At 45.8% G+C, this 13,530-nt stretch overlaps 1 protein-coding gene across 8 annotated transcripts in view; it reads left to right on the forward strand.

Moving 5' to 3' along the window:
* Nucleotides 1-13,530, forward strand: part of HHAT (hedgehog acyltransferase) — a 367,616-nt gene that overhangs the window by 126,293 nt on the left and 227,793 nt on the right. For all 8 annotated transcript variants that reach the window (XR_011490224.1, XM_070473890.1, XM_070473893.1 and 5 more), the window contains one exon: nucleotides 13,126-13,276. Coding sequence is in view for 7 of the 8 variants with exons in the window: in XM_070473890.1 (XP_070329991.1) it covers nucleotides 13,126-13,276 (151 nt within the window). In the remaining variant the exon portion in view is untranslated. The remainder of the gene's footprint in view (nucleotides 1-13,125; nucleotides 13,277-13,530) is intronic.

Below are 13,530 nucleotides of genomic sequence, written 5' to 3' on the forward strand. Positions count from 1 at the left end.
CTGTGAACCCAGATCTGCTCAGCATAGTGCATTTGTTTCTTGCATATCTTTGCTTACAGTGTGCTCTGTGAGGCTGGCTTTTCTGAGGATCTTCAAAGCTCTGTCTCTGCCTGTTTTTTTATTCCTGCTTAGACTATCTCCTTCAGCTCCTTGTAATGGTGCCCTTGTGATCCTGTCATCTGGTCTACCTCATACGGCCTCTGCTCTGGGTCTAGTCTTAGTTGGATGTGCGTCTAGTCCACGTGCTGACTTGGAGGCAGCAGATCCAGGTTGACGTTCTGACTCTGCTCTGACTCGTATTCGTGTGATCTTAGGCGAGTTTTGTAACCTTTTTTTCTGCTCAGTTTCCTATCTATAAAATGTGGGTCATAATAATACCCATGCCCACCGAGAGGTATGTTATGAGAATTAAAAATGATGATGGGTGCTGCTTGACATATAGAAAGAGTGAGTACTTTGTAATCAGTAGCTGCTATTGTTATGCCAGAATGTATTATCAGAAACTAGTTTGTTGGTAAACTTGCTGACAGCGAGGCTATGTTTTACGCGCATACACACACTCACGTGTCAGCTACTTAAAAAGCCATTGAAATACAGTGAGTGTGTGTCTGTCCATCACTAAGTTTGGAAAGTCTCACCGACATCGTTGAGGCCCCATGGAGATCCCTGCTGATTGCCTTTCCCTCCCTCCTTCGGAATGGTAACCACCATCCCGACTTGGGCGATTTTCACGCTCATGTGTTTCCTTACACGCTCACTGCATGTGTGACTTTGTTTTAAAAATACCTGTTGGTAATGAATACAGCCCTTGGAAGAGACCCTGAGTCATTTGGGGAGCCACACGTGAAGGGTGCGGGAGGTCCCATCATCACTATCATGGGGGAGGAGAAAGGGCAGAGCTCTGACCCACCCCCGTCCGCGGAGCCCAGGCCTTCGTCCCCTGGCTTGGCTGCTCCCCCTCCTGGAAGGAGACCCACCTGAAGACTATAGCCTGGCCTGTTTGTTGCTGAGAAAGAAATTGTGTGGCCAGAATGTTCCATCTTCAGGATGACTCTTGAATGACTGGAGTGTGTACTTGCTTCACTTGTCACTCTCTCGTTTGGCTCATCTCCTTTTGAGGGTTTGGGCACTTTGATAACTGCTCCTCTAGCCTCCTTGACAACCTGCTTTCTTGCCTCCTCCAAGCTCCTTGGTTTGGCATTACTTGCACTGAATGCTCAGTATTTGCATTTCTAAGAAGCAGGATTCTGTGAACTGCTCTTGGGAGAGATGCATTGGGACTACCCTCCTTTTTGAGCTTTGGAGGGTCAGTTGCTGGGTGTGGGTGGCCTTGTCATTCTCAAGGACAGTCAGTTATCTAATGCATATCATCTCTGTAGTAGGAGCAGGGACTCTTGTTATACAAACCATGCCCAGGTAGGTAAATGAGAGGTGTTTACGTTAGAGCTTCTGTGCAGGATGGTGTCGTGGGTGAAGTCTGAACTCGTTCAGTTCAGCTCAGTCGCTCAGTCGAGTCCGACTCTTTAGGACTCATTACTGGGTTCTAACTGGTTTCTCCTGTAGCAGGTCAGTTATCCGTTGAGCCCAGCCCCCTACCTGGTGGGGGCTACAGGTTCAACTTGTAATCCTTAGGTTTAGGTTGGAACTACAGAATTAGCTGTAGTCATTTATTCCTAGAGCTCGGTGACCAGGAATAATTGGAATTTCCTTCTCTCCTTGGCCTCGGCAGGCTGGGCGAGACTCCCGAGCACTGTTGGCGTCTCTCACCAGCACGCTGTTCTTTCCTTCTTGACCTGAGTGCTTGCTCTTCTGGAGCGCCTGGTAGCAATTCCTCAGTTTTGTTATCTCATGTCCTTCCCCATCAGTCACGTTTACTGACTTGGTTTCTCAGTCCCAATCCACCCCCCTGACAAAGAACATTATAGAACCACCACAAGGCAATAGTAATCTTTTTTTTTTTTTTACTACATGCTGAGGGATTCTATTGACATAAAAGACAAAAGCAGGCATAACTAGTGGATGCTATGAGAAGCCAGGACAGTAGTTGTCCTTGGAAGAGTGTAGTGACAGTTGGGAGAAGAGGCTTCTCAGACGCCAGTAATATTATGTTTCTCAGAGGTCCTGGGCTACAGGATGTGTTCATTTGGAGAAAGTTCCCTGAGCTGTACACTTATGCTTTATGAAATTGGCAATAGCTATCTTTTCTTCAGTGTCTCTGCAGGGACCTGTGAACATCACAGTAATTCTGACCACTGGTGTTTGTCATGGTCTGGGCATGGGTTGGAAAAGAATTTCCAGAGAGGACACAGAATGAGAGGGAAATAAAGTTTATTAGAGTGGGAGATGCTGTTAGAACAGTGGGCCAGCTCAAGGGAGAACCGATGTTTGAACAGGGGTCCTTAGTCCACTTTAATACCCAGGGTACAAGGAGTGGGATAAGGGTCTTGTGGGTCATTTGTTGTTTGGATGAGGCACGTATACTGAATGGGAGGAGGGGGAAGCGTAAGGCAAATTTCTTCTCCCTAGGAGGTAGGAGGGGAGACAGCTTATACTGCTCAGGAGAACTTGAAATCTGTTAATAGTTACAATGTGGGGGAGGGAAGGACGATGAGGGTCTGGTTTTTCCATTCCTGCATTCCAAGACTCTGCTTGGTTTTACCTGCTCTTTCGTCCTTGGGTCATAATAATACCCATGGTATTATGGTATGCTCGCAGCACATGAGCTTCCCTTCCTCCCAATATTCCCAGCGCAGAGGGAAGAATCTTACAATTTTGTATGATTCTACTTCCTCTATGTTGTGGTTCCTGGTCTGTACTCTGGTTGACTTTATCTTTGTACTTCTAATACTTAACCCAGCTTTCATATGTGAAAGGTTCTGTTTTTATTATTGTGGTAAGAACACTTAGCATGAGATCTACACTCTTACCCATTTTTAAGTGTAAAATATAGTATTGTTCACTGTAGGCATGAAACATTCTTATAAATAACTTTATGTGAGAAGAAACATTTATAAAATATATAGGCCTTCTCATCTGAGCAGAATAGTTCACAGAATAGTTGTTCATAGAATAGATCACAAAATTTAGAATAGGTTAGAGGTGGGCAAGATGAAAGTGACTGCAGTCATTGGCTTTGGAGCAGAAAAGGTCTAGGGGGGAGGTCAGGGCATGGACTGATGCAGGACCCAGGACAGGTAGGAGCGGTGGGTCACAGTGGCACAAGCTGGTTGGGACGGGCATGACCATGTGACAGTGCAGAGACCACATGCTGCCTGAAAGGGAGTGAAGCCGAAGTCAGTCCCTTTTACCGACGGTGGGCATCCCAAGGACAAGGCTCAGACAGGCAAAGACAGCCAGCGGAGCCAAAGGGCATCTCTCTCCAATCCTTGGCAAACCATGGCATGAGACATGACTTGATCCATTCTCTGGTTTGTGAAGGCTTTTCACTAGGCAGATGCTAAATTATTCTTCAGATCTGTAAGAGATCTAGCAATTCAAAGGGGGATCTAGTACCACTGAGACCCTTTTGTTTAACCCAGGAAGAACTTCCAACACTTAGCGACATTCGGTAGATACGTGATTCTGTATTGAGTACCTGCTACTTAAAGGTCCCCATGTTCAGCCATGTGGGGATGGGCTTTGAGCATCTGGTCTGCTCGGAGACAGTATGAGCAAGTTCAGAAATGCCCAGAAGGTAACATGCAATGCATGTGTTAATGCCACTTCCTCATGTATGCTACAGGTGATAGGATACTAGGTAGATAATAATTTCATAACTATTATTAGATAGATAATAATTTCATGTCAAGGCTATGGTTTTTCCAGTAGTCATATATGGATGTGAGAGTTGGACTGTAACGAAAGCCGAGCGCCAAAGAATTGATCCTTTTGAACTATGGTGTTGGAGAAGACTCTTGAGAGTCCCTTGGACTGCAAGGAGATCCAACCAGTCCATCCTATAGGATATCAGTCCTGGGTGTTCATTGGAAGGACTGATGTTGAAGCTGAAACTCCAATACTTTGGATGCAAAGAGATGCATCCTGATCTGATGCAAAGAGTTGACTCGTTTGAAAAGACCCTGATGCTGGGAAAGATTGAGGGCAGGAGGAAAAGGGGACGACAGAGGATGAGATGGTTGGATGGCATCACCGACTCAATGGACATGAGTTTGGGTAGGCTCCAGGAGTTGGTGATGGACAGGGAGGCCTGGCATGCTGCAGCTCATGGGGTTGCAAAGAGTCGGACACAACTGAGTGACTGAACTGAACTGAATTATTTCATAACTAGAAAATATGAAATATTTAAATGAAATAACTTTTGAAAATGTAAGGATTTATATAAAATCATCTTATATATTACAGGAAGAAAAACTTACATGCTTATAATAGAGATGAATAGAGAGAGTTTACTCTGGAAGCATGGCCTTTGGAATGGGAGAGGTCATTGATTTTGGAAATAAGAGACATGGGTTTTAAGATCCAGTATTGATGACCCCTGATACTTGAGGATACTTATAAATGTTTGTTGTTTTAATCTGACATACGGGAGTAGTACTTATGACCCAGGGTTGAGTAAAAGTAGCAGTGGAATAACATACATGAAAGTGCGTGTATTTTTTCAGTCCATTCCTTCACTCAGCCAATAGCCACTGATCCTGTCCACGCTGTGCCAGGCACTGCTTGGGACTAAGCAGCCGGAGGTAGAGAGGACAGCTGTGGGCCCTGCCCCTCGGAGCTTACAGTGACCAGACAGAAAGCTGCCCCATGCTATGAACTTGCAAGAATGCATGTGGCTGTTTTGGCTGAAGCTTTGGCTAGGAAGACTTTGTGAAATAACAGCATTAGGTGAGTCTTTGAGGGTTACATTTCTGCAACAAAATGGAGAGAGGAGGACTTCGAGGCAGAGGAATGACTGTGAGCAAAGAGAAAGTGAAGGATGCAACAGGGCAGAATGAGTAGTTCCAGGAGGAAACGTGAGTTGGGCCTGACTCATTTTCCCTTCACACCCGCCCCCGCCCCAAGGTGGGATTCTTCAGCCTCTTGTTTGAGGACCAGAACTGAGAAGAAGGGGGGAAACCCATAGGGGAGACAGTCACCAGCTGCTTTGTATAAATTCAGGTTCTGGTGAGGTCGTATCGCATTCAGAGAGGGTGCGGATGGCTGGGTAGGTAGGGTGTCAGTGGAGGGTGTCAGTGGCTGATCACCAGAGAACCACCACGTTTGGGGCCTTGTCTCAGTCTCCTTCTCCTAGAACTCTTTGTAGAATTAATCTCCTATCTCAAAAGTCTGCCTTCTTTCTAGTTTTGAGGGAGAGAAAACCTCATTCTCTTTTGGTGTGAATTAAAAAAAAAATTCCCGATTTCACTGTTTATTAATTACTGTTTGGCTGTGCTGGATCTTTGCTGCTGCATGGGGTTTGTCTAGTTGTGGCCAGTGGGGGCCACTGTCTGGCTGTGGTGCACGGGCTTCTCATTGCTGTGGATTCTCTTGCTGCGGGGCACAGGATCTAGGCACACAGACTTCAGTAGTTGCGTCTCCCAGGCTCGGGAGCTCAGGCGCAATAGTTGTGGCCACAGACTTAGTTGCCATGTGGCATGTGGGATTTTCCTGGACCAGGGACTGAACCCCTGTCTCCTGCTCTGACAGGCGGATTCCTTACCACTGAACCGCCAGGGAAGCCCCCCTCATCCTCTTTTGGACAGGTTGAATTTGAGGCCCTTCCAGTTGGAGGTGGCCCACGGGTGGTGGAACTCACCACACAGTCACTTTGAGGCAGTCACAAGCAGGGAGCTAGGGCTTCTCTTTCTTTCTCCCCTTCCCAGCTTTGTTCTTGATGCTGGGGGACCCCATGCCTGTGAAAGATTCTTTATTTTTTTAAAAAATAACTTTGTTTTTTTCATTTTTTGGCCTTGCCATGCAGCTTATGGGATCTTAGTTTCTTGACCAGGGATTAAACCTGGGCCCTTCGCAGTGAAAGCATGGAGTCTTAACCACTGAACCACCAAGAAATTCCCATCACAGAGGATTCTTTGACTCGGTGGCAGGTCTGAATTTCAGTAGTGACTTAATCCTCATAATACAGGAAAGGTTTTAGAATATCAGTCTACCTCCCAGAAAAACTCTGATAACAAGGAGTTTTCATATGACAGGGTGAATTATCAATTTAGTTACTTTACATGGAAACATTTATTAAGCATTAGTTATAGTGGTGGTTTAGTTCCTAAGTCATGTCCGACTCTTTGCAACCCCATGGACTATATCCCGCCAGGCTCCTCTGTCCATGGGGTTCTCCAGGCAAGAATACTGGAGTGGGTTGCCATTTCCTTCTCCAGGGGATCTTCCTGACCCAGGAATTGAACCTGGGTCTCCTGCATGGCAGGCAGATTCTTTACCAGCTGAGTCAGCAGGGAAGCAAAAATGAAAGTGAAAGTCACTCAGTCCTGTCCGACTCTTTGCGACCCCATGGACTATAGAGTCCAGGGGCTTCTCCAGGCCAGAATCCTGGAGTGGGTAGCTTTTTCGCTTCTCCAGCGAATCTTCCCAACCCAGGAATCAGTCCGGGGTCCCCTGCATTGTAGGTGGATTCTTTACCAACTGAGCTATCAGAGAAGCCCCCAAAGTGAAAGTGAATGAAAGTCACTCAATCGTGTCCGACTCTTTGCAACCCCAAGTACTATACAGTCCGTGGAATTTTCCAGGCCAGAATACTAGAGTGGGGAGCCTTTCCCTTCTCTAGGGGATCTTCCCAACCCAGGGATTGAACCCAGGTCTCCCACATTGCAGGTAGATTCTTTACCAGCTGAGCCACAAGGGAAGACCACATGTTAATTAGGTGCTGAATACAACAGGAATAAGATATAATTCCTGACCTTGAGAAGCTTGTGGCCTCACAGGATGGGTACAGTTGTGGTCTGGTGTGATAATTATATGGGGCTTCCCAGTTGGCGCAGATGGTAGAGAAGCTGCCTGTAATGCAGGAGACCTGGGTTTGATCCCTGGGTCGGGAAGATCCCCTAGAGAAGGGAAAGGCTACCCACTCCAGTATTCTTGGCTTCCCTGGTGGCTCAGATGGTAGAGAATCTGCCTGCAATGCAGGAGACTTGGGTTTGATCCCTGGGTTGGGAATATCCTCTGGAAAAGGGAATGGCTACCCAGTCTAGTATTGTTGCCTGGAGGATTCCATGGACAGAAGGGCCTGGCAGGCTACAGTCCATGAGGGCAGCACAGACCATGAGAACAAAGTTTGGTTCGAGCCTGGAGAGAGCAGGGGGCTGCATGACTCACCCCCTCACCTTCTTCAAGTTTTTGCGCAAATATCCTCTTTTTGGTGAGGACCACCCTGAGTCCCCTTTAAACAAAAGCAACACCTTGCCACATCTGAATTCCGAGTTTCCTTATCCTGTTCAACATTTTTTTCTTCTTTTTCCATTGCATTTGTCACCCTCTGTCTCAGTTGGCTGTTGCTGAATCACAAACCATCCTCAAACTTGGTTGAAAACAGTGATTTCCTCTCTCACTGTTCTGGGGGTTGACGGAACCTGGTTCGGTGGTTCTTGCCTGGGTTCTATCTTCTGTAGTTGCTGCCAGATATTAGCTGATGCTTCCGGCATCTGAAGGTTCTACTGGGCAGGACGTCCAAGGTGGCTCCTTCCTCTGTTGCAGCTGAGGCTGGCTTGGCGGGGAGCTCAGCAGGTGTTGTCCTCCAGAGCATCTTCACGTGGCCTCTCTGCGTGGCTCAGGTGGCTCAGAGCCTGGCAACTGGATCCAGCAGTGAGTGTTCCAAGGGGCAGGAAGCAGAAGCCACTAGGCCAATGGCAGGCTGCACTTGGAATTAGAACAGCATCACTTTTTCTGTCTCTCTGGGTCCTAGGATCTGCCCAGGTTTACTTTTGATGGGGGAGTGGAAAGATTACCTTATAGAAGGGCACGCGGGAGGGAAAATACCGTTGCAGCCACTGTTGGAGAATACACTCTGCCATGCTTTCTTAGTGTTCAGATAGGATCTGCTTATTTTTATGTCTGCTTTTTGTTGACTCCTGTGAGGGTGGAAGCCCCATGAAGGATGGAATATCCACTGAATAATGTGTACCAAGCATCTATAGCCTTACTTGGCACAAGGAATAGTTGTTGAATGTTCTAAGAAATGTGTCTAATCCCGCCTGTTGTGGAGGTGTGGTTTTTTTTTTTTAACCCTTCTTCTAATTTACATTCTTTGCTGTCACTTTTAACTGACTCTATAAATCGGGGACCTCATCTCTTTATTCAACACTGTATTGCTCAGTATCTGGTAAGTGGTTGGTGCTCAGTAACTATATGTTAAATTAATGCATAAGTAATTGATTCTGCTTGAAACAGAGAAGTTATGAAGAATAAACTAATTTGAACTGGGATCTGAAGGATAAATGGAATTGTTCCAACAGAAGGAGGAATAGGGAAGAAAGGGAGAAGAAAATACTAAAGGGAAGGATAAATGGGACCATAATGAAACTGACCTGTGAGTCTCCTGAAGCCTGGGTTCTCCACATGATATGACCTCCAGTCTGCTTTTTATGACATGTAACTAGTGATTCATCTGTCAGGCGCTTGGGACATGCTTGTTGAATGAATGAGCATAGCATATGAACTCATCTATAACTTTTTTGAGAGAAAGGTGTTAGGTTAGGCAGAAACTAATCTTACCTCCTGGTAGTGAGGGGTCTTTTAAATATAAACTCAGCAAAAAATGTTTTAAAGTATTTTAAAATAGCTAAATTTTGCATTGTTGAATATAACAAAAGTGAGTTCGATTTATGTATGTCAAATTACTTTTCATCAGAGCACAGTCACTTGCATAGTTTCTTTAAACATTTTTATTGGCATGTAGTTGATTTACAATGTTGTGTTAGTTTCAGGTATATAGCAAAGTGAACTGTACATACACATATACCCACTCTTTTTTGATTCTTTTCCTGTATGGATCCTGACAGCGTATTGAGTAGATTTCCCTGTGCTATACAGTAGGCCCCTGTTTGTTATCTATTTTTTATAGCAGTGTGTATGTGTCAGTGCCAATCTCCCAATTTATCCCTCTCCCCTATCCTCCTGGGTAACCATGCTTTTGTTTTTTTATATCTGTGATTCTGTTTCAGTTTTGTAAACAAGTTTATTTGTACCATTTTGGGGGCTCCCTTGGGGGCTCAGACAGTAAAGAATATGCCTACAATGCAGGAGACCAGGTTCAATCCGTGGGTTGGGAAGATCCCCTGGAGAAGGGAATGGCTACCCACTCCAGTATTCTTGCCTGGAGAGTTCCATGGACAGAGGAACCTGGCAGGCTACCGTCCATGGGGTCGCAAAGAGTCTGACACAGCTGATGAGATTCCACATATAAGCAATATCATATGACATTTGTCTTCCTTATATTGCCTTCTAACATATCATATGCCTAGTGGGAGATTGCTAACCCTTAGGGTTAGCCCCGAACCCTTAGACCAAGTCTTACACAGGGAAGACTAGTCTTTAGGTCAAGGGGAAAGAAGAGTGAGCCGTGCATCTTTCATAGGATGATGCAAATCAATAGCAAGGAAGCAGAATTGTTATGGGTATAAGCACATTTTTTTCCTGAAAGACTAAACAATACAGAATTTACAGTTATAATGCTTTTACAACCACTATTCACATTTCTTTTTCTATGAGTTTATGAACCAGTTACTTAAATGTCAAGGAAAAAAAATAAGCCTTTTGTATCTTAATCCGTAAAAAATAATCAATATCAGATAAATAGGGCACTTGTTGCATATTGATAAATATGTGATTTCTTATGCTTTCCATCTGTATTGAGGAAAAAGTCCCCAGTAATCTTATCTTCCATTAGATCTAGCTGTAGAATGCTATTAAACATCTGTACAAAATTAACCTTTTCCTCATAGCCCGGTTCCGTATGAAAGTACCAACAAATTGTGAAGATCGTTTGCAAATGGTGATCCATAAAAATGTAGATTCAGCTATGGATTGTAATTCATCTGCCTCATGTATAACAACTGTACAAAAATAATGTCAAATTAAAGGCAGTATTTGAGACAAGGAGAAGCCCATTCTCCCTGATCTTGCACCCTGTTAACAAGGAAAAGAAATGTCTGATGCTTCATCTATAAAAGACCCCTGGGTGGCCTTAACCTCCCCGCGCTTCAGTAGATACAGTCTTCCATAGGTTCTTTGATATCTTCAGTTCTTCAGGCTGATTTTTGTCAGCTCTGGAAGCTTTGTGCCTTTCAATTAGTCTTTCTTACTTATGTCCTGCATTTTGGTAGCTCTGGGATTTTTCTGACTGGAGCCTGGGGGTTCATATTGGAATATTTTATAGTTTCCCTCACTGCCATACTAGACAGTGGAACTGATCTTTTCACCATTCAGTATATTCCTGTGGTAACCCACCCCACCGCCCCCCACCTCCGCCTAAATGCTTTTAAGATGGTGTTAACACACATCTCCCACTTCTTGTGTACACGCACACTCACACACATATTCACACAGACACATACACACACAAGCTTTTTTCTTATCTCTTATCACACTTCCAAGAAAGCTACCATTTTATAGCAGCTCTTGCAACAAATAAGACCATAGTCTGGTTTCCAAAAAAGAATGTTTTTGACAACTCCTGAGTGTGACTGACGCGTGGTGATTCCTGGGGTTTTCTCCTTGCAGGACATGTAGCTCTTGGATTTGAAGTGCTGTTTACCTTTGCTCAAACTGTTTATTTGGGCTTCCCAGGTGGCACTGCTGAGAGGAACCCACTTGCCTGTGCAGGAGGCATAAGAGACACAGGGTTCAATCTCTGAGTCGGGAAGAGATTGCACTCCATTATTCTTGCCTGTAAAATCCCATGGACAGAGGAGCCGGGTGGGCTACAGTCCATAGGGTTGCAAAGAGTTGGATACGACTGAAGTGACTTAGCATGCAGGCATGCACACTGTATATTTAGAAAATGGCTTATGTATTTTCTTCTGGCTCAGAGTTACTATTTACAGCCACACATTTCATGGCAGTGATTGCCATGCAACATCAAAAGCACCAGGCAGTAGTATGTCCTGCTAGTACTTCTTTAAGGCTTAGTTATTTCCTTCAGGTTATCCCACGGATAAGCCCATCAGCCCCGTCGTTAGCGCTGGCCTGCATCATTTCCCTGCACGCTGGGGAAGGTGAGTTTGGAGGCTGGACAGCACGTGGCCACAGGTCATCTACTCCGGGGTTTCCTCGGGCACTTTGAACTTGTTTTTCTCCTGGCTTCACTTCCTCACCCTGCTGCTGAGGCCAGCAGCTTGCCCAGGTTGACGGTTCCCCAGAGACCGATAGCTCAGGTTCCCACCCTCCTCCCAGGGTGAAGAGGAAAGGGCAGCTCAGAAGCCCACAAGGATGTGTCGATCAGGGGAGCATCCTGAGCTCCAGCTGGAGACGCAGGTCCTGCTCTCAGAGGGGCAGGTGGATGCCCGTGGGAGCAGAGTGTGTGTCTCCACCTTGGATCTCACCCTGTGCCCACATTCGGCGTTCCTTTCCCTCCAGAAAGACATGATTCTGGCCAGGGAGACGATGGTTCTTGCAGCTTGGTGCCCTCATCTTTTTTTTTTTTTTAAGTAGCTTTATTGTGATGTAGTTCACATGTCATACAGTTCATCCATTCAAGGTGTACAACTCATTGGCTTTTAGTATATCGTGGATATACTCTCCATCCGTGATATGGCAACTATCATCACCATAATTTTTAGAACATATTCATCACCTCAAACATGAGCCCTAAGGACTTCTCTGGTGGTCCAGTGGCTGAAGCTCCGAGCTCCCAATGCAAGAGGCCCAGGTCAGGGAACTAGATTCCACGTGCTGAAATTAAGAGTTGGCAGGCTGCAACTACAGATCCCACCTGCCGCATCTAAGACCTGGTGCAGTGAAATAGAAGGAAACCCTACTGTTTAGCTACCACCCCCCATAACCTCATTTCCCAGCCACTCAGGGCTCAGGAACCAGGGCTCACCTTTCTGTCTCGATTTCTGTTTTTGGTTTCCTCTTCTGGAGTTTCATAGGAATGGAATCACACATGGAATATGTGGTCTTTTGTGGCTCACTGAGCATGATTTCAACATTCATATTGCAGTGTGAATCTTCATTTTTTTTTTAATGGCTGAATAATATTCTCCTGTATGACGTACTAGGTTTTATTTATCCATTTGTCCATCAGTGGACATTTGGGTTGTCCAACATTTGGGCTGTTGTGAATTATGCTACTGTGAACATTTGGGTGCAAGTTGCTGTGTAGACATCTGTTTTCATTTCTCTTGGGTGTATACCCAAGAGTGGAATGCCGTGTCATATGGTAACTGTGGGCTTCCTAGGCAGTGCAAGTGGTAAAGATCCCCCCTGCCAATCCAGGAGATGTAAGAGACGCGGGTTCCATCCCTGGGTGGGGAAGATCCCCTAGAGGACAGCATGGCAACCCACTGCAGTAATCTTGCCTGGAGGATCCATGGAGAGAAGAGCCTGGTGGGCTACAGTCCATAGGGTCGTGAAGAGTTGGACATGACTGATGCGATTTAGCATGCATGCATCGTAACTGTATGTTTAATTATTTAAAGAACTGCCAAATATTTTCTAAAGTGGCTGCATCATTTTACTTTCCTGCCAACACACAGCGTATGATGGTTCCAATTTCTCCATATTTTTGCCACCCTTGTTGATCTGACTTTACACTTCTCTCCATCCTAGTGGGTGTGAATTCATGTGAGGTTTTGAAAGCACTGGGGAAGGATTTTTTTTCCTTTCTAATAGTTTTTAATGCCATGTATGTGTGTATGCACACACACAAACACACACATTGATGACTTCAAAGTGTGCCTTTTGCTAGTGTCTGTAAAAGCGCAGCTGCTAAGAGGTCCTGTTGCCTGTCACAATAATAAAGCAGATTTCAATATTTGTTAATCCAGAAATCTCACCGCCCAGAACCATCGTGGGAGGCAGTGAAACGTGTGCGTTGAGAGGAGGAGGGAGTGAGTGGTGGGAGAGGCGGGGGCAGGTGGTGTGTTTCCTGGGACGAGCATCCTTCCCAGGAGACGGCTCCACTTGTCTCCGTGTCTGACGGGCCCCTCTGTCTTTCAGGAGGACTGGCGCTGGCCCAGGTGCTCTTCTTCTACGTGAAGTACTTGGTGCTCTTCGGGGTCCCGGCTCTGCTCATGCGCCTGGATGGACTCACGCCGCCGCCCCTCCCTCGCTGCGTGAGCACCATGTTCAGCTTCACGGGGATGTGGAGGTCAGTGCCTCTGTTTGCTGAGGTCCCCTGGGGATGTCCGGTGGGAGGAGCCGGGGCTTGGCCAGCCTCAAAGCTCCTGAGCAACCATCCTGTCTCTGCCCTTCACTCAAGTCGCCTTTGGCACTTAGGTGTTTTAATCTAACAGGTTGACAGTCCATATTTTCTGAGCCTCTCAAATGTATTGTCAGGCTAAAAATTGGGAGATAAACTTTCTCACCCAGTCTGTGTAAAGATGCACAAAGGGCTGTGTCTAA

The sequence above is a fragment of the Odocoileus virginianus genome, chromosome 11 (assembly GCF_023699985.2).
Source record: "Odocoileus virginianus isolate 20LAN1187 ecotype Illinois chromosome 11, Ovbor_1.2, whole genome shotgun sequence".
NCBI classification, from domain to species: Eukaryota; Metazoa; Chordata; class Mammalia; order Artiodactyla; family Cervidae; genus Odocoileus; species Odocoileus virginianus.